General features: G+C 40.0%; 2 protein-coding genes and 1 pseudogene across 2 annotated transcripts in view; 1 reads left to right on the top strand and 2 right to left on the bottom strand.

Annotated features, from left to right (window-relative positions):
* LOC148414195 (uncharacterized) overlaps positions 1-20836 on the bottom strand; it is a 46691-nt gene extending 25855 nt beyond the window's left edge. Inside the window, exon 1 of the mRNA XM_088431241.1 lies at positions 20716-20836. The gene's annotated coding sequence lies outside the window, so the exon portion shown is untranslated. The remainder of the gene's footprint in view (positions 1-20715) is intronic.
* The window catches only part of igbp1 (immunoglobulin (CD79A) binding protein 1), a 34454-nt gene continuing 12290 nt past the window's right edge, over positions 157-22320 (bottom strand). Inside the window, exon 3 of the mRNA XM_088431234.1 lies at positions 157-2530. Coding sequence (XP_088287360.1) covers positions 2246-2530 — 285 coding nt within the window. The 3' untranslated portion in view covers positions 157-2245. The remainder of the gene's footprint in view (positions 2531-22320) is intronic.
* LOC148414196 (uncharacterized) lies at positions 5992-12370 on the top strand (annotated as a pseudogene).

Genomic DNA, 22320 nt, shown 5'->3' with positions numbered 1-22320 from the left:
AATGCGGCCTATGCGTTTTTTTTTTTTTTTTTAAATCTCGATACAGTGGCTTGCGAAATTATTTGGCCCCCTTGAACTTTGTGACCTTTTGCCACATTTCAGGCTTCAAACAAAAAGATATAAAACTGTAATTTCTTGTGAAGAATCAAAAAAAGGGACACAATCATGAAGTGGAACACACTTTATTGGATATTTTAAACTTTTTTTAACAAATAAAAAATGAAAAATTGGGCGTGCAAAATCATTCAGCCCCATTGAGTTAATACTTTGTAGCGCCACCTTTTGCTGCAATTACAGCTGCAAGTCGCTTGGGGTATGTATCAGTTTTGCACATGGAGAAACTGATATTTTTGCCCATTCCTCCTTGCAAAACAAGCTCGAGCTCAGTGAGGTTGGATGGAGAGCGTTTGTGAAAAGCAGTTTTCAGTTCTTTCCAGATTCTCAATTGGATTGAGGTCTGGACTTTGACTTCTAACACCACCTAACACCTTGATATGTTTTTTGGTGAACCATTCCACTGTAGCTTTTGCTTTATGTTTTGGATCATTGTCTTGTTGGAAGACAAATCTCTGTCCCAGTCTCAGGTCTTTTGCGGACTCCATCAGGTTTTCTTCCAGAATGGTCCTGTATTTGGCTCCATCCATCTTCCCATCTTCCCTGTCCGAAAGCAGGCCCAAACCATGATGCTGCCACCACCATGTTTGACAGTGGGGATATTGTGTTGAGGGTGATGAGCTGTGCTGCTTTTACGCCAAACATAACGTCTTGCATTGTTGCCAAAAAGTTCAATTTTGGTCTCATCTGACCAGAGCACCTTCTTCCACGTTGGTGTGTCTCCCAGGTGGCTTATGGCAAACTTTAAATGACACTTTTTATGGATATCTTTAAAAAAAGGCTTCCTTCTTGCCACTCTTCCATAAAGGCCAGATTTCTGCAGTATACTGATTGTTGTCCTTCGGACAGATTCTCCCACCTCAGCTGTAGACGTCTGCAGTTCATTCAGAGTGATCATGGGCCTCTTGGCTGCATATCTGATCAGTCTTCTCCTTGTATGAGCTGAAAGTTTAGGGGGACAGCCAGATCTTGGTAGATTTGCAGTGGTCTGATACTCCTCCCATTTCAATATTACTGCTTGCACAGTGCTCCTTGGGATGTTTAACGCTTGGGAAATATTTTTGTATCCAAATCCAGCTTACAACTTCTCCAGAACAGTATCTCGGACCTGCCTGGTGTGTTCCTTGTTCTTCATGATGCTCTCTGCGCTTTAAACAGACCTCTGAGACTATCACAGTGCAGGTGCATTTATACAGAGACTTGATTACACACAGGTGAATTCCATTTATCATCGTTAGTCATTTAGGTCAACATTGAATCATTCAGAGATCCTCACTGAACGTCTGGACAGAGTTTGCTGCACTGAAAGTAAATGGGCTGAATGATTTTGCACACCCAATTTTTCATTTTTTATTTGTTAAAAAAAGTTTAAAATTTCCAATAAAGTGTGTTCCACTTCATGATTGTGTCCCACTTGTTGATGATTCTTCACAAGAATTTACAGTTTTATATCTTTATGTTTGAAGCCTGAAATGTGGCAAAAGGTCACAAAGTTCAAGGGGGCCAAATAGTTTCGCAAGCCACTGTAGCTACTCATAACTTCATAGGGTTATTGGGCACGCCCTAATCAGGTAAATCTAGTGACACGCCCAACATGCAGGTGCCTCAAATCGACATAATCGCATTGCCTCAACTAATCAGTTCAACAAAAAAAAGCTTTCCTATATTTTGAGAGCATCGCTCAACAAAAATACTAAAGTACATCAGTAATGTGCCTTATGCTGTAAAGTTAACTGCTTGCTCCTCTACTAAATGCTTGAGGCATCTTTTTACAATCACTTTCAAATGGTGGTTTCAATTTGTAAACAAGAGCTGTCAACTCTATGATGCATTGACTCCATAGATTCTGTTCATTTAATTTCAATCCACATCATCTGACATGACTTCTCTGAAGCCATTTAGTCTGGCTAAAAAGAAAAGTTTTAGGCATACCAAAATTTTTAACTAAGTATTGTTATGAGGACTAAAAATTAAAACTGTATCATGAATAAATCAGAGGAACACAAAAATGGAAAAACAGACAAACAATACTGCACAATACATTTTGTTAGTCTATAAATAACAGTTTTTCTGAGTGTTTCTGACGTGTCCACAGAACAAGTTAAGTTTGGGCAGTTGATGTTGGTATCAGTTATCCCATGTTTTGGCGGTTTCCATAACCTCTGCGGTGATCATCTTTCCAGTCATCCCACTTCCTGGCTTTCATCAAAGCATCATTATCATCATCATCATCATCATTTTCAGCCTGCTTCTCATTTTCTTCTTCTTCACACTCTTGAACATTAGTGTCCTCCTCCACTGTATCCCCTCTAGGAACTCCCTGATCAGGCAGGACTCCATGTTTCTTGTGTTGATCATACCAATCATCTACTGTCATAGTGGGATGGCTAGGATAGCCAGACCCAAACACCTGAGCCTAGGGAACAAAAGGAACAAATACAGCATGCTATGAAATCAGCAGCAAGCATTCCAGTCGTTTTATCACCTTCAGAACAACATACAGTGAACCCTCGTCTATAGCGGTAGATACGTTCTAGGTAGCTGAAAATCCGCGAAGTAGGCCCCCACTTTTCACATTTAAAAAAAAAAACAGAATTTTTTTTAAACGTGAAAAGTCTTCATGCTATACATATTACTCAATACAAATATTACTGCGGTACACATATTTAAATCTTAAATTATTACACCTTATACACTGTGCAGTAGTTAACTTGTTGGAGAGAGCGAGAGAGAGCGAGCGAGAGCGAGAGAGAGCGAGCGAGAGCGAGAGAGAGAGAGACTGCTCCTCATCCACAATGCAGCTCAGATCAAAGAGCGTCCGACTCATATGGCTCAACAATGTGGCTTTTATTTTCCTTACAACGTCACAACTGAACGTGGCAACTTCAAAACAATAACTAAAGCTGCAAGCATTTATAACGGGCCCTCGCAGACCTGAGCTGAGTTGAAGTATGAAATGTTTGAGGTATGAACACATTTGGGTATGAATGTATTCGTGCATATGCAGGCAAACTGTAGAAGTCAATGTTTTAGAAAAGGTCAAATTTTCATTAGCATTTGTTCAACGGGCAAAACTAATTGGAATCGCAAAATCGGTAATATATTATTTGCCACAAGGTGATTCTAGCACTACGATGGAATATATGTTTGTTGACGGCTGTAGGAAATGACTTTCATTCAACGTGTGAAGATGTGAGAAGATGAGATCATCTGGGTCAAACTACATCAGCATTTACTGTCACGATAAATTGTTGTAATGAGCACTGCTGTATAGGGAATGGCCATTTTTAAAACATAGTAATATTTGGTGGAGGAAATTAGGCGTGTCTGAAGGCCTGCCTGAAAAAAACTTCAGTGATATTACTTTGACAGGCTCAACAAGGTACATATAAATGAAAATGTAATTTTTTGCTGCCACCAGGTGGCGCCCACACTACGAGGAAAAAAAGTGTTTAGCATTGTACTCTCATGAAATGAAATTTAGAGAAGATCCTCTTGGTCCAATTATATTACGTTTTACCGGTCTAGCCAGACATCAGACTTTGAGGCGGTGTATAGGCCAAGCCCAAATTTGAAGAGGTAAAACTTGAGAATCATAATGTTCCCTATATCTCAATATTCTCCTGACTAATTTTCTGTGAATTTACTGAAACCGGCATAGCACAGAACATGAAAGTGTAAAAATGAACTTTTTTGTCTGCCACCAGGTGTCGCTATTGGTAAATAGAAAACGTGTCACTGTGAAAATTTAGACCATGAGTCATAATGATACTGTAACGTTTAAGATTTTTTATAGCTTGTTCAGCTGAGTTCTAAAGGTTTTTGTGACTGTGGGCAAAGGAAACATTGTTTCATATTATGAAATCCCGCCTCCGTCATATTATTCATGGGATCGTGAATATTTGTGGACCGGTTGTGCCTCTAAGTCTGATAATGGTCTAGGCCAAATTGAAAGTTGATGAGGTCAACACAATAAGAGAAGGCGGCAGCAGTGGAAGACTTACAAATGACCATAAATGCATCAAAATTGCAAATTCAAAAATCCGGAACTTTTCTGTACATCCTAGCATATGGCTGTCTCTGATTGTTTTCTAGGTCTTAGGGTCCTGCAAATGCCTACAAATTTTGGTAGCTGTAAGGCAAATTAACTGGGTTTGCCTGCAATTCTTCGACTATAATGACATTTTTTGCTCCCACTAGTAGTAGGTGTGTTTTACATTGGGCTCCCATCAATTATATGAAATTTAGAAAAGGTAAGACCATCTGGGTCCAATTACAGAAACTTTTTCGGATTGGCGAGACATCGGAATTTGAGACGATGTACTGGCCGCGCCCATTGGCGAAAAGTTGTAAAAATGGAGAACCTTCAAGTTCCATGCCTCAACGATATTCTGGCACTTTTCAGTTAAATTGCTCAAACAGGATTAGCACAGTGAAAAATTGAAATATTAAGGTTTTTGTCACTGGTGGCAAAGGACATTTGAAATAAATATATTAAAGCCCCGCCCCCACCATATATGTAAGCCAATCTTGATGAAATTTTGCCCAGCTGTGCCACCATGTCAGATAATGGAGCATGCTCAACGTGAAGTTGATCGGGTCAAGGGTTTTGGTACCGAAAAATGGACAAAAACGGGCCAAATGGCACATTCAACAGTTGATAACTCTGGTTCTAACACATGGCGCTCTATAATGTTTTTGTAGGTCTTGCGGTATTACATATGCATAAAAAATTTCGTAGCTCTAGGTCAAACGGGTCGGAACTGGCTGCTAGTTTTATGATCATCTGGGGTTCAATTACAGCAATTACTGATTTGGGAAAACTCAGTATTTGAAGTGGTGTACAGACCACCCCCTTTTGTCACAAAGTCGTAAAATTTGGAAACCCTTTTCCTCCAAGTCTCGATGCTATTTGGACAAATTTTCAGTTCATTTACTATTACAGGCTTAGCACAATACGTGAAATATTAAAAAAATGGCATTTTTGTCTGTAACTAGGTGGCGCTTTGTAAAATTTGAAAATTAACCATGCAGATATTTTAAAGTTATAACTAGTAAATTTTCTGTAAAGTTTCAGATTTTTTTAAGCTTGCACATTGGAGCTGATAGGGTTTTTGTTGCTTATGGCGAAGGAAATTTGACTTTTAAACAATTAATTTGAAGCCCCTCTCCCATCATAGGGTTTTGGTACCGAAAAATTTACAAAAACAGGCCAAATGTTCAATTCAACAGTTAATAACTCTGGTTCTGTACATCCTAATACATGGCACTTTATAATGTTTTGAAGGTCTTGAGGTCCTACATATGCGTAAAAAATTTCAAAGCTCTAGGTCAAACGGGTCGGAATTGGCTGCCGTTTTAGGATCATCTGGGCTTAATTTTTGCTGATTTGAGCAAACTCCGACTTCGAGTTAGCATACAGACCATCCTCTTTATCACAAAGTCGTAAAATTTGGAAACCCATATTCCACAAGTCTCGATGATATTCAGACAAATTATCAGTTCATATACTCTTACGGGCTCAGCACAATACATGAAAGTTTTAAAAAAAAGACAATTTTACCTGCAACTAGGTGGCGTTATTATAAATTTGAAAATTTATCATGCAGATTATTTAAGGCTATAACTAATACATTTTCTGTAAAGTTTAAGATTTTTTTGAAGCTTGCACATTGGAGTTATTCATGGTTTTGTTGCTCATGGCGAAGGAAATTTGACAGACATAACTTAAAGCCCCGCCCCTGTCATATATGTTGGCCGATGTAAGATAAGTTAATTATAAACTGGCTGTTGCACTGATGAAGCGGCATTGTTTCATGTGCTCCAGCTGCTCCAGGAGCCGTGCCGGCTCCCTATTGTCTATGCATAGACATTGGTGAGAGGAATTGTAATTAGTGATGCTTCCCATAGCCGTTGAAAACCCAAATATATTGTGCAACCATGGTTATATATGCTGTTTTTCACTAACTTGTTTTTGGTCAGGACATTTGACCGCTTTACTGTCTTGTTCCCATAACAAAGAAGAACATTGTCGTGGGAAGTTGACAGATATTATTGTACAAGATGTTTTTGAGCAAGATGTTTTTCAGAGCCTGAAGGACACACTTAAGTGTCAATATCAAATCGGGAAACAGGTGTTGCGCCGCCAGGGCGGACGGGTAGGCCACCCGCCCTTCCTCGCGTACGCAACTAAAAAATACAAAAGAGAGATGCAGAGTACAAACAAGTAGAGTCTGCTGCGGGTTACGTACGGACGCCCAGCCGGTTGACAAGCGGAGCTCTACTTGGGTGTTGGCTCTCCACCTTCTCGGCATAGGTAAGAGGCTCATATGATGATTTCACGCAATGTCAACTATTTGAGAACTTGCATTTGGTCAAAATAAATATGCCAGTTGTTTGGGCTAAATAGCATTTGGGAACGTTGGTCTTTTGTTGAGTGTTGTCTTTGTCTCCTGAGCGCCGACCGGCACCGATCCTTTCAGCAAAACATTTTTGGCGTTGTCGGCAGGATCGTGCGGGCTACGCGCAGGAGATCAAAACAGAATGCGTTGTTTTAGAAAGAGAAATAAGGGTGCGGAAGTGGCACCAGAGGAGGAGGTGGTGCCCGGGTGGGAAGGCACCACTTTCCGAGAAGTAGAAGCTGTCTTACGGGAGCGTGGGGGACGCCCTGGACCGTGGACAGGAGTGAATCCCGCCGCCACTCCGCTGGCATTGTGTGATATGTTGAAGCGGGTGGAAGTGAATGCTCGTGCTCCGCTGGGAGGCACGCTGCAGATGTTTTGGATGTGTGCGGAAGCTTGGAATCCCGCCGCCACTCCGCTGGCATTGTGTGATATGTTGAAGCGGGTGGAAGTGAATGCTCGTGCTCCGCTGGGAGGCACGCTGCAGATGTTTTGGATGTGTGCGGAAGCTTGGAATCCCGCCGCCACTCCGCTGGCATTGTGTGATATGTTGAAGCGGGTGGAAGTGAATGCTCGTGCTCTGCTGGAAGGCACGCTGCAGATGTTGTGGAGGTGTGCGGAAGCTTGGAAAAATTGCGTGTTGGAATTGGATAAAGTTAGAAGCGCAGAAAATCAAAAGGGGCAAGAGGTTATCCAGTTAGAGGTTATAGTTAAAAAATTAAAGAAGAATTTGGCAAAAATGCAGAGTATAACGGAAAAAGTTGTAATGCATATCTCCCGAGTAGCGCGAAGAGGGCGAAAGAAGAAATTTCGTAAAATAGAACAAGCGCAAACCCGTTCATTTACTATTGGGCTATCAGCGCAGTGGAATTCGGAGGAGTGGAACGGGGATGTTTGGGGAGATGATGATTTGACTGCAGCCACCAACCTGTCGGCAACTAACACAGCTAGACAGGAGACCCAGATTAGCGGTGGAAGGCAGACACCAACAATTTGTGCCTGAGTTTACCACCATATTCTTGAGCCCAGACACCTGAGGTTTTCAGAGGCGGAGTTGACAACCAGGCAAGACCGTGGCCACGGCAGCAAGACCCTTTTCGGGACTGGGTCTCAGCTCCACATCTGAGTACTGAGGGTTGATAGGAAGCCAAAGGAGTGATGCCATTTGAAATGGTGTGCGCAAAAATGTGTCTTGTACGTGCTTAATAAAGTCCGCATATACGTTGTAAACTGCATGTTGCGTGATGTGGATCTGCGTGTGTATTTGTCAGTTTGCTGGTGTGTAACTGTTGGTGTGTTGCATGTTCATTTGTTGGATTGTTGGAGATAGACGATATTGGTTGAAATGTGGCTAAAAGACACTGTTAGATCATGTTTTATTTAGTTTGTATAGTTGAAAGTCAAGGTGACAGATTTGAGATGGTTTCAAACCTGAGGTTTGTGGGCAGGAACTGGTCTATTCGCGAGGTTGATTTTCAGCACACAGGTGAAATGAGGAAAATGGAAAAATGTATTATGGGATCAGTTGAGACTGAATTAAAAATTAGGATGTTTTCGAATGCTAGATTAACTGGCAATGAATAATTAGTGGTTGAAACACAAATAAAATACACAAAGTTGATGTGTTATATGTGAGGCTATGCCAGGGGTGGATAGCTAGATGATGTTGAAGTGATTGTAGATGTTGTGTTTTCGTAGTTTAATAATATGTAGGCATGTTGTTGTATGATAGCCAGCTTGGGAGGCTGTGGTATGAAAATGAGAAGTGATTGTGAGTGTAAGCCTGTGAAGCTTGCTCTGTTGAAATGTTCACACAGTTTGCTGCATGTGTTGCTGTTATTGTTGTTGTCATAGTTGTGAGAATTGTCGTTGTTGCTAGAGTTGGTTTTGTTGTTGTTGCTGTTGTGTTGTTCTTCAAAGTGGAAAATATTTGAAATTGGCAAATTGATAGAGACCACTGAATTTGGTAGAACAAAGCTGAAGAAAAATTTCAAATAGCAAAATCGATAAAAGAGAAAAAGTTGAATTTGGAAGTGGCAACGGCCACTAAATGACTTGCAGAGAAAATAAGACAGTCAAGTGGACATCAAACAGGGCTGCTTGCGAGAATTGCAGCTAACGGGACGGGGCAGGGGCGTGGAGAGCAGGGGTGGCAATCAGGGGCCTCTGCCCCCCCCCCCCCCCCCCTTTTTTTTTTTTTTTACAGCAATTGCGACTTATTTTGTAATTTATTTTCCACTTTCTGAAGGCAGAAATGTGACCCTTCTCTGCCAACCACACTTGTATAGAGGTCTGCATGGATGTGTGATGGGGAGTTGTATTTCATGATCCAAGTGGTAAATTTTGCATGTTGAGACAGAGGGAGGCAGAGAGGGCAGAATTGTTTTTGTATACTGGCCCTGTTCAAAAAAAAAAAAAGGGAAAAGGGGTACGCAAATGCTGAGGAAAGCCTGGCGCCTTACAAGATATGAATTTAGAAGGTGGAAGATCGATGCTTTATGTGTAATGGTTGTTTGGAGAGATTAGCATGATAGGATCAGATTTTATGGTAAAATAGATTCAACTGTGCAAAAGGAGGATGAACCAGTTGATATGTTAATTGTTTGTTATAGTATAGTTTGTAAGCGTTTTTTTTTTTTTAAACAAATCGCATTATGGTAGATAATGGATAAACGGTTTGAACATATTGACAGCAACTGAGAAGGGTTGCAGGGCTGGATGGAATTATATTATAAACAAAAATGTAGACGTGAGTGATATCCAACACTCAGAGATTAGATAAATTGATTATTCAGTTGAGAGTGGAGTAGTAGAAGAAAAGAGTAGTCAATGGGCTGACTTGAAAGCTGTACACATGGTAATTATGCAAGGAGGGCCGCAAGGACTCTGCATATTTACAGATTCGTGGTCAGTAGCCCAGGGGCTTCTTATGTGGATGCCCACATGGCATGCCACAGGGTGGAAAATTCATTCGAAAGAAGTTTGGGTAAAACAGCCAGACGGTCCTCCCCGACCAGCAGAAATTATAGCTCAAGGGCAAGATGCTACTGTGAGCGTCTTATATCCTAGAGTGGAAAAATGGATAAATGTACCGGTGCCAAAATGTTATACAAGAGAGAATTAATCATATGTTTGTAGTATGCACTATTTGTCGTAATACAGATGCCGTGGTGGTGTTTGCTGATTGGAAAACCATCATTGGAGAGGCGCCATAGCCGGACCAAGGAAGACTGAGGGCCCAAGAGGTGACAGTGTCTTCTGCTGGGTCACATGTATCCTTGTCCTTGGTGCCACAGTCCAACTTTGCTGCGCAATGACGGAGAGTGACAAATTGGAGCAGATCCAGCGGTTCCACATAAGATGGAAAAGCAGTACCCGGGACCGTACTCAAGGAAACTACACCTGTCCAGCTTACCACGCCTGCTACGTGGTAAACGTCACCAGCAATTATCAGATGTGGAAATGCAGAAAGTGCCTTGCAGGAAGGGACATCCCGGTGATGGAACAAGGATGCAACTTAACCGTCACTACAGTGGTACCCATGTGCCACTTCAACAGGATGACCAGGGACTGCAATGAGCATAACGGGACGAGGTGGACAATTACCGTAGAAAAAACCCAGTTTTTCTATGACAACACTGAAATTTCGGGACGGAACACATTTTTGTATGTAATATGGGTGATACCTGGGAAACCTAATGCTACAAGAACACACATAGCACCAATATTGGACACCTGTACACACATGGCACAAGCTAGGGTTAAGACCCGAGTGTACTGGGAAATAAAATTCCCCGATATACCACACTGCACACGAAAACGTAGAGCTTGGTATGATATTTTTTAGGAGGAACGGGAACACTGTATGGTGTGGCTAATGCTGCAGATAATGAAGTAACTAGAACAATGTTATTTAACACAGGGCAACATGCGTCAGAGGCTATACATCAGGTAGGGGTATGGCTTCCAAAAGTTATGGTAGGGCAATTGGAAAACACAAATGTTTGGAAAAAGGCATTTACATGGGAGTCAAAATTATGGAATGAAACGTATGATGCGTTAAATAATTGATCACATATAGGTAATTGGACAACCGGTGAATTGCAAATGATACATGCGGAAGCTCAAAAAGAGCGATTCCAGAGAATAATGACAACGAGAAATTATAACGAATGGAGACGGATTTGGAATATTAGTAGCAAATTTTGGTTACAGTTATATTCGGAGCGAACGAAGTGCAACAGTACGTATTGTACTGGGTATTGGACTCAGTACAATGTGTCTACTGTTATAACGATATGTAAGTATCAAGTATTACCAGTGATTATTGCTACAGGGTTTTGGTTTTTACATCTGGATGGAGAGTGGATGGATGTGGTAACAAATATGACTTATGAGATGAAAATGTGTGACGAAACAGACAGAGGAATGGCGTGTACATTACAACAGGGATACAGTAATCCATGTTTAACCGACTCAGAGGTTGTACTTTGTGATTGGACTAGGGAGCCACGAAGGGAGATGTTGTGGCAAATTGGACTACATGCTCTATGTGTGGCAACAATGCAAAATCATTCACAAGTACCATCGGTTCCTTTCGTTGGTTGCCTATATAATGTGCACCTATGGCATTGGGGAAACCAGACGTATCGTTTGACGAATTACTCTGTGTCTAATCGGCTGACACAAGTGCAATGGGATGTACTAAAGAATCCCTGGAACCTCTCACTGGAGCGTTTCAAATGTGCATTGGAACAGTCCACTGAAGTTCAGGAAATTATACAATCACATACGTCTAACATCTCCAAACTCATGGTGTCCACATTGGTAGCCAGCGGACGGGTACAACATGCTGCTAAAATAGTACAACAGTCCTCAGCCCATCACTGGTGGGACATCTTTTCAGGGATGTCGGTCACTGCTAGGAGGACTTTGGTGCCCCCTCTGATTCTGTTGGTTATTGTAATAGTATTGCTATCAATATGTAACCTGCTAACGTGTATCTATGTAAGACGTATCCGAGCTGAGGTGGAGTGGCTGATTATGCAACGCATGAGATGATTGTACACCTTGACATACGCAACGGACACTTTGGTGTCGAGATCTACACTGTTAAGTTGACGCCTCATCCCACTCATGTATACATTTATGCTAGATGGCAAGGATATTTAACACATCAATATATTCACCGAAACCTAACGTTGCAGGAAGTATGGTCCATGTTCTTTCATGATATTTTTGAACATACGGGAAATGAAATAGTGTTACCATCAACGTTTGACGGGTATATCAACTAATATGTGAAGCCTCAAGAGTGGAATGAGAGGAATTGTAATTAGTGATGCTTCCCATAGCCGTTGAAAACCCAAATATATTGTGCAACCATGGTTATATATGCTGTTTTTCACTAACTTGTTTTTGGTCAGGACATTTGACCGCTTTACTGTCTTGTTCCCATAACAAAGAAGAACATTGTCGTGGGAAGTTGACAGATATTATTGTACAAGATGTTTTTGAGCAAGATGTTTTTCAGAGCCTGAAGGACACACTTAAGTGTCAATATCAAATCGGGAAACAGGTGTTGCGCCGCCAGGGCGGACGGGTAGGCCACCCGCCCTTCCTCGCGTACGCAACTAAAAAATACAAAAGAGAGATGCAGAGTACAAACAAGTAGAGTCTGCTGCGGGTTACGTACGGACGCCCAGCCGGTTGACAAGCGGAGCTCTACTTGGGTGTTGGCTCTCCACCTTCTCGGCATAGGTAAGAGGCTCATATGATGATTTCACGCAATGTCAACTATTTGAGAACTTGCATTTGGTCAAAATAAATATGCCAGTTGTTTGGGCTAAATAGCATTTGGGAACGTTGGTCTTTTGTTGAGTGTTGTCTTTGTCTCCTGAGCGCCGACCGGCACCGATCCTTTCAGCAAAACAATTGGGATGTGTGAGTTGTCAACAATGTTCAAAGGGTGAGTGGAACCTGCCATTTGTACAATAGCCATGTGATGCCACAGACTGAATCATGAGACCCACCACGACTCAGCAACAACTTTTCAATAAAAGACTGCAGCGTGCGAGCTCGGGGAGAAAGACTTTGCAACGAGGCTGACACACGGTCACGCTCTCCTTCGAGCTCTCCCCACTGCAGTGGTAAAACTAAATCTCTGACTCCTGAGTTATTATTTACACCTCTCCTTGGGTCATTTGTGGGGTATTGAGCCCACTTCAAACCCAACAGCCGATCTTTGCGGAACTTTGTACATTTGTGCCCCTATGCCTGATCATCATAAAGCATGACAAATTTGTAGTCGATAGTGTCAACCGTTTAGGTGATATTAGGAGGAATTTGGTACGTGCAAACATCCAAAGCGGTCCAAAAAGGCAAGTGAAAAAACTAATATCTCTGGTTCTGTACATCCGAGAAGACACCGTTCTATAACTTTTTTGTAAGTCTTGAGATCCTATATATGCCTTGAAAAATTCATAGCTCGAGAAGAAACGGGCCGTGACCCAGGAGAAGTGTTCGATTCTAGGTGGCGCTGAAAATCAAGTTTTTACAATTCATGTATGTAAACACAAAAATATCAAATTTTACAGCAGCCCAGACGAGCGTGCACATTTTGGTGACTTTCCGTGCATGTTTATGCCCACAAAAATGCGATTCATTCGGGAGAATAAGAATAATAACTAGAGCTGCAAGCAGCTATAAAGGGCCCTCGCAGACCTGTGCACATTGGGGTATGAAAAGGTTAGGGCATGAACAAGGAGTATGAACGATGAAAAATTAGTTGTGGATGACTTCAGTGCAGGACTCTTATCAAATATGTAAAATTTAGAGGAGGGATAATGTGGGTTGAGTTCCTGCTGCTTTTATTGTTACAGTTGTGTGACTTTGGGCTACTGTATAGGCACGCAAATTGTCGAAACATCGTACTATTTGGTGGAGGGCATTAGGCAAGGCCAATGGCTTTTCAGACAACATTCAAGGGATATCACTTCAAGGAGCTCAGCAGAGTACATAAAAACGTTAAGGAATTGCTATTTTTTGTGCTGCCACTAGGTGGCGCTCGCACTACGATAAAAAATAGGCTTGATGGTGTGTTTCACATTGGACTCCCATCTCATATATGACGTTTAGAAAATATCGGATCATGTAGGTTCAATTACAACAACTTTTACCGTTTTGGCGAGACATCAGAATTTGAGTTGGCATAGAGGCCACGCCCTCTACTGAAAAGTCATAAAAGTTAAGAACCTTCATGTTTCAATGTCTAGAAGCTTTTCTGACCATTTTTGAGATCATTTAGTCAAACAGGCATTGCACAGTACATAAAAGTGTAAAAAATGACATTTTTGTCCGCCGCTAGGTGGCCCTGTAAATGATTTGGAAGTTTATCACATAGCTGTATTAGGGCATAATTTGTAAAGTCCCTGCAAAGTTTCAGATTGTTTGAAGCTGTTAAAGCTGAGTTATTAAGGTTTTTGTCACTCTTGGCGAAGGAAATATTAAACATAATTTGAAGCTCCACCCCCATCTTTTATGTCATGAGATCTTCAAGATATTTGGACTGTGTGCCCCTCAGTCGGATATTGATCCATGCCAAAGTTGAAGGTAATCGGGTGAACCGTTGAAGAGAAAAAGGCACTAGTTTGAGACCAGATAATGTCCAAGTACGGGGCAAAACAGCACATTAAAAAAATTCATAACAATTTTTCTGTACATCCTAGCACATCACTCCTATTGATTTTTTTGTAGGTCTTACAGTCCTTCATTTGCCTACAAAGTTTCATTGCTGTAGGTCAAACCAAACAGGATTGACTGTAATCTTTCGACTAATGACATTTTTTGCAGCCACTAGGTGGCGCTAGCTTTAAACTCGAATAAATGTTTGTAGATGTCTTCAAATATAGACTTACATCCGATGTGTGAAATTGTGAGAGGATCAGATCATCTGGGTCAAATTACTTCAGCTTTTTCTGGTCCGATAAAGCTTCGAAATGAAAATGGACGGAGAGGCCACGACCATTATCGAAACCGTAAAATTTGGTGGAGGTCAGCAGGGCTGTCTAGAGGCTTGTCAGACTTAATTTCAGCGATATTACTTTAAAGGGCTCAGCTAAACACATAAAAACATTTAAAGAAATTGCTGCCACTAGGTGGCGCTCACACTACAACAAAAAATACGTTGATAGGTGTATTCCGCATTGGAAACCCATCAAATATATGAAGTTTAGAAAAGATAAGACCATCTGCGTCCAAATACAGCAACTTTGTTCGTTTTGGCGAGACATCAGACTGACATTTTTGTTTGCCACTAGGTGGCCTTATAAGCAATTGAAGAAATTATTAAACACATGTGTTCAGGGCTTGAGTCTACATGTGTCTGTGAAGTTTCAGATTTTTCGTACCTTGTAAAGCTGAGTTATCAAGGTTTGTGTCACATGTGGCGAAGTAAACATCAAAGGCATAATATGAAGCCCCGCCCCCAACATATTTGATGGCGGATCTTCACAAAAATTTGAACAATTGTGCCTCCTAGTCTCATTAAACACCACAGCAAATTTGAAGTTGATTAAGTGAACCGTTTAGGCGAAAAAAGGAGCAGTTCAGGACCTGCCAAAGAGCAAAAACAGGCCAAAAGTCCACATTCAAAAATTCATACCTCTTTTTCTGTACATCTGAGCATATGGCTCGCGCTGACTTTTTTGTAGGGCTCGAGGTCCTACATAAGGCTACAAATTTTTGTAGTTCTAGGTCAAACGGGCCGGGAGTGAGAGGCTATTTTCCACTCATAAGGCCATTTTGGGGCCAATTAGAGCCACTTTTTTCGTTTTGGTGAGACATCTAACTTTGAGGCCGCATGCAGAACACGCCCATTATTGAAAAGTCGTAAAATTTTAAAACCTTTATATTCCATGTCTTAATGGTGTTCTGACCAATTTTCAGTTATTTTACTCAGACTGAGCACAATACATGAAAGTTTAAAAAAATAACATTATCAACCACTAGGCGGCGCTAGTAGCTATTTCAAAAAAATATTTTCAAATGTGTTAAAAGCATGAGTCTTCATGTGTCTATGAAGTTTTAGATTTTTTTAAGCTTGTACATCAGAGTTCATAAGGTTTTTTTCAGTCTTGGCGAAGGAATAATTGAACACATTATTTGAACCCCCGCCCCTATCATATATGTCGGCGGATCTTCACCAAATTTTGCCCAGTTATGCCTCTTAGTCTGATAATTCACCACAGCAAATTTGAAGGCGATGGGGTAAAGCGTTTAGGAGAAACAAGGACCAGTTTGGGACCTGCAAACGTGCAAAAATGAGCCAAAAATGCACATTCAAAAATCCATAACTCTTTTTCTGTACATCTGAGCACATGGCTCGCACTGGCTTTTTTGTAGGTCTGTAGGTCACTTTATCGACTTTAGGTGGCACTGCAGATTAATTTTTTTTGCATTGTTTTAGGAAACACCAAAATATCAAATTTTTCACCAGGCCCGACAACTGTGCAAAATTTGGTGACTTTTCGTCCATGTTTGGCCCTCAAAAATAGAAAATTTGTGAACAGTAAATAATAATAATAATAATCCAGAGAAAACCAAGAGGGCTCTTGCAGCAGTAGTTGCTCGGGCCCTAATAATAATCCGGAGAAAAACAAGAGGGCTCTCGCAGCGGTAGCGGCTCGGGCCCTAATAATAATCCAGAGAAAAACAAGAGGGCTCTTGCAGCAGTACCTGCTCGGGCCCTAATAATAATCCGGAGAAAAACAAGAGGGCTCTCGCAGCGGTAGCGGCTCGGGCCCTAATAATAATAATAACTAGAAAAAGTGCAATTTCTGAAGAAATTGCGTGTGAAGGTGAAACCGTTGAAGGTTTCGGAGTTGAAAAGTGGAATAATGTGGAACGATTGAATGGTGTGAATCTGTGAAGAAATATGAATACAAAGTTGAAAAACTGAAAAAAAAGTTGAACTGTGGAATTTGAAGATGAATGAAAAACTGAAAAAAGTTGAACTGTAGAATGATGTGAATCTGTGAAAATTTATGAATCCTACAAAGTTGAAAAACTGAGAAACTGAAAAAAAACGAATGTTTGAATCATAAAGTGTGGATAATCCCAAGTAAAAGCAGAAGAGAAAAAAGCAACTGTCAAAGTGACACTTGATTTGGCCGAACCGGGACTCGAACCAGGGTACGGACATGTTGAAGACGACAACTCTACCGCTGGGCCACGAGGGAGCGATGACAATTCGCACTGTGAAAGCTTTATATAAAAAGAATGAAGCATGTTTGAACGTGAATCTATGAAGAACTACAAATAATACAGTTAAAAAACTGATAAAAGTTGAACTGTGGAATGAAAAGTAAGATGAAATGAAAGTAAGAACAGTTTGAAAAGGCTAAATACTTTAAATGTGAATAGTATAAAAAAACGTAAATTGTAGGAAAACGATGAATAGTTGAACCTTGAAAAATACAAAAGCACTTCACGTGAATATGTGGAATGATATGAAGTTTGAACGGCATGAATTGGATGAACTGGGAAGGAGTTGAAAGCAAAAGAAAATACGGAATTAACTGAAAAAAAAAACACTGAATGTGCGAAAAGACGCAGCCTGGGATTGAACCCACGAACATGAAGTGCGAATGCAGTACACAAATCCCATGAGCCACTGGGACATAGGAAATGCGGAAACCGTTAAAGTTTAAAAATAAAGTACGAAGACCACCCCATTCACTTAACATTAGGCCATTTTTACGGTACAAAAACTTAAATTGTAGGAAAACGATGAAAAGTTGAAACTTGAAAAATAGACCCGCACTAAACATGAATATGTGGAATGATATGAAGTTTGAACGGCATGAATTGGATGAACTGGGAAGAAGTTGAAACGAGCCTAAAAAACGGTCGGAATAAAAAAAAATAATAATAATAACTAGAAAATGAGCAATTTCTGAAGAAATTGCGTGTGAAGGTGAAACCGTTGAAGGTTTGGGAGTTGAAAAATGGAATGATGTTGAACGATTGAATGGTGTGAATCTGTGAAGAAATATGAATACAAAGTTGAAAAACTGAAAAAAAGTTGAACTGTGGAATTTGAACATGAATGAAAAACTGAAAAAAGTTGAACTGTAGAATGATGTGAATCTGTGAAAAATTATGAATCCTACAAAGTTGAAATACAGAGAAACTGAAAAAAAAACGAATGTTTGAAACATAAAAAGTGTGGATAATCCGAAGTAAAAGCAGAAGAGAAAATACAAAGTTTTTCAACTTTGTATTATTCACAATTCTTCACTGTTTCACATCAATCCACAATTCTTCACTGTTTCACATCAATCCACAATCCACCTCATTCAAATCCACCTCATTCAAATGATTAGCTCATTATCAGGAGTTTAAAACTGATCCCTAAGCAAACTTTTTCAGTTTTTTTACTGCTTGAAATATGAATAATACAAAGTTGAAAAACTGAAAAAAACTGAATGTATGAATCAAGCTGAGTTCACCAAGCCAGATGCTGTACTAGGTGGAAGCAGAAGTGACAGGTAATGAGACGTCTAAGAAAATATCCAAGATGGCCGCCCATGAGGGCAGATGGGAGTTGGAGTCTTCAGTGGTCTAAGATGGCCGCCCGACGACATCATGGGAAATGGAGTACTTTGTGTAACTAAACTATAGGTTTCAAACTCCAGTCCTCGAGGGCTTGTATCCTGCATGTTTTTGAATCACAGCATTCACTTAACATTAGGCCATTTTTTACGGTAGAAAAACTTGAATTGTAGCTGAAAGTTGAACTGTGGTATAATGTTAATGTGAAGAAATATGAATAATACAAAGTTGAAAAATTGAACAAAGTTGAACTGTGGAATGATGTGAATGTGTGAAAAAATATGAATAACACAAAGTTGAAAACTGAAAAAAACCCCGAATGTTTTAATCTTAAATAAGTGTGGATGATCTGAAGTAAAAGCAGAAGAGAAAAAACAACTGTAAACGTGAAACGCGATTTGCCCGAACCGGGACACGGCCATTGTGAAGATGACAACTCTACCACTGGGCCACTGGGGGGCGGTGTCAGACCACACTGTGAAAGCTTTAAATTAAGAGAATGAAGCATGTTTGAACGTGAATCTGTGAAGAACTTCGAATAATACAAAGTTTAAAAACTGAAAAAAGTTCAACTGTGGAATGAAAAGTAAGATGAAATGAAAGTAAGAACAGTTTGAAAAGGCTAAATTCTTTAAATATGAATAGTATTAAAAAAACGTGAATTGTAGGAAAACGATGAATAGTTGAACCTTGAAAAATACAAAAGCACGGCATGAACGGCATGAATTGGATTAACTGGGAAGGAGTTGAAAGCAAAAGAAAATACGGAACTAAATGAAAAAAAAAAAACACTGAATGTGCGAAAAGACGCAGCCTGGGATTGAACCCACGAACATGAAGTGCGAATGCAGTACACAAATCCCATGAGCTACTGGGACATAGGAAAGGCGGAAACCGTTAAAGTTTAAAAATAAAGTACGAAGACCACCCCATTCACTTAACATTAGGCCATTTTTACGGTACAAAAACTTAAATTGTAGGAAAACGATGAAAAGTTGAAACTTGAAAAATAGACCCGCACTAAACATGAATATGTGGAATGATATGAAGATTGAACGGCATGAATTGGATGAACAGGGAAGGAGTTGAAACGAGCCTAAAAAACGGTCGGAATAAAAAAAATAATAATAACTAGAAAATGTGCAATTTCTGAAGAAATTGCGTGTGAAGGTGAAACTGTCGAAGGTTTGGGAGTTGAAAAGTGGAATGATGTGGAACAATTGAATGGTGTGTATCTGTGAAGAAATATGAATACAAAGTTGAAAAACTGAAAAAAGTTGAACTGTGGAATTTGAAGATGAATGAAAAACTGAAAAAAAGTTGAACTGTAGAATGATTTGAATCTGTGAAAAATTATGAATCCTACATAGTTAACAAACTGAGAACAGTTGAACTGGAATAATGTGAATCTGTGACATTAGGCCTAATGTTAAGTGAATGACGTGATTCAAAAACATGCAGGATATCAGCCCTCGAGGACTGGAGTTTTAAACTCCTGTTAATGAGCTTATCATTTGAATGAGGTGGATTGAATGAGGTGGATTGTGGATTGATGTGAAACAGTGAAGAAATGTGAATAATACAGAGTTGAAAAACTGAAAAAAACTAAAACGTATGAATCAAGCTGAGTTAACCAAGCCAGATGCCGTACTAGGTGGAAGCAGTAGTGAGAGGTAATGAGACGTCTAATAAAATATCCAAGATGGCCGCCCATGAGGGCAGATTGGAGTTGGAGTCTTCAGTGGTCTAAGATGGCCGCCCGATGGCAACATGGGAAATGGATTACTTTGTGTAACTAAACTATAGGTGTCAAACTCCAGTCCTCGAGGGCTTGTATCCTGCATGTTTTTGAATCACACCTGTAATGGAGGTGTCGGAGTAGCGTCCAAACTTGTGACCTCCTTGAAAGGACTGTACTTGACTGATTCAGAGGATCCTCAATCTTATCAGGTTGTCCGGCAGAACATAAAGACGATGCACACTCTCATGCCACTCTTTATTTGTATATAATGTTCTATTTATTTATCTGGGTTGGTGTGTGTGTGTTTCTGTGTTTGTGTGTTCTGTGTGTGTTCTATGTTTGATTGTGGGTGTGTGGTCTCTGCAAAGGAGAGCAGAGAACATTCACTAAACATTGATAACTAACATAACTAACATTGTACAATATGTTACATCATATGCTCATATGACTCTATATTAGCTTAGAATAACATAAACAACACAGGCAAACATACCGTACAATGATAGGAAGAATGAATTCAACCCAATCGTTCCAAAATGTGCGTTAGGTAGGAAAGGGTTAATGGAGCCGAATAGATTTGAGTGGGCGGTGACGTCACTCCCTTACGGCGTAAGGATCACATTGGCACACACGGCAAACATGCGAAAAAATACGCACATTTTGTGGATGAAACTTTAACGTGAATACTAAAAGTGAAGTATGAAAAGTACGGTATATTTGCCTTTAGCAATTATACCAAACTTAGGTGCAATAACAACTTAAGACATTAATGGACAAAGTGAAGCAGTGCAAACGTAAACATGTATCCAAAACCACGAACGGACAACATATTCAAACTGTACTTACATTCTCATGGACGCACGGAATAATAATGAAAGGAATGAGATAATCCACAGAATGATTGAAAGCAGAAAAAATGACTGTCCGTTACAACGATACCTGCCGACTACCGGTGAAAGAGCAAAACAACCTATGATAGTGTGAACAGAGTCCTGATTGGTAGTGCAGGAATGAAACACAACTTGTGATTAGTTGCTAGGCGGTTGCTAGGAAGATCACATGACCACAGGAGAAACATGTCCAGACGTAAATAGTAATAACAGAACGATTCAAACACGAAATCGTTAAGTATAATCAGAAACTTCTTAACAACACCATTCACTTAACACTAGACAATTTTTTACGGTACAAAAACTTGAATTGTAGCTGAAAGTTGAACTGTAAACGTGAAACGCGATTTGCCCGAACCGGGACACGGACATGTTGAAGATGACAACTCTACCACTGGGCCACTGGGGGGCAGTGTAAGACCACATTGTGAAAGCTTGAAATATAGGGAATGAAGTATTTTTGAACGTGAATCTATGAAGAACTACGAATAATACAAAGTTCAAAAACTGAAAAAAGTTCAACTGTGGAATGAAAAGATGAAATGAAAGTAAGAACAGTTTGAAAAGGCTAAATTCTTTAAATATGAATAGTATAAAAAACGTAAATTGTAGGAAAACGATGAATAGTTGAACCTTGAAAAATAAAAAAAAGCACTTCACGTGAATATGTGGAATGATATGAAGTTCGAACGGCATGAATTGGATGAACTGGGAAGGAATTGAAACCAAAAAAAAATACTGAATTAACTGAAAAAACAACACTGAATGTGTGAAAAGGCACAGCGGGGATCGAACGCACGAACATGTAGTAGATATACGTCAACTGAACGTCTGAGCCACGGGAAATGACGAAACCGTGAACGCTTTAAAAGGAAGTAGGAAGTACGCTCCAATCACGTAACATTAGGCCGTTTTTACGGTACAAAAACTTAAATTGTAGGAAAACGATGAAAAGTTGAAACTTGAAAAATAGACCCGCACTAACTAAAAAAGACTCACACAACTAAAAAATGACGCAGCCTGGGATTGAACCCACGAACATGAAGTGCGAATGCCGTACACAAATCCCATGAGCCACCGAGACATAGGAACTATCGAAAACGTTAAGGTTTAAAAATAAAGCACGAAGACCAGCCCATTCACTTAACATTAGGCCGTTTTTACGGTACAAAAACTTAAATTGTAGGAAAACGATGAAAAGTTGAAACTTGAAAAATAGACCCGCACTAAACATGAATATGTAGAATGATATGAAGTTTGAACGGCATGAATTGGATGAACTGGGAATGAGTTGAAACGTACCTAAAAAACGGTCGGAATAAAAAAAATAATAATAATAATAAAGGTGGAGAAAAACATAAGTGTGAAGGTTTCACCTTCACACAATAATAAAGGTGGAGAAAAACATAAGTGTGAAGGTTTCACCTTCACACAATAAAGGTGGAGAAAAACATAAGTGTGAAGGTTTCACCTTCACACAATAAAGGTGGAGAAAAACATAAGTGTGAAGGTTTCACCTTCACACAATAAAGGTGGAGAAAAACATAAGTGTGAAGGTTTC

This window comes from Hippichthys cyanospilos, chromosome 13 (assembly GCF_059441005.1).
Source record: "Hippichthys cyanospilos isolate Australia breed blue-spotted pipefish chromosome 13, RoL_Hcya_1.0, whole genome shotgun sequence".
Taxonomy (NCBI): domain Eukaryota; kingdom Metazoa; phylum Chordata; class Actinopteri; order Syngnathiformes; family Syngnathidae; genus Hippichthys; species Hippichthys cyanospilos.
This window is presented reverse-complemented; position numbering and strand designations above follow the sequence as displayed.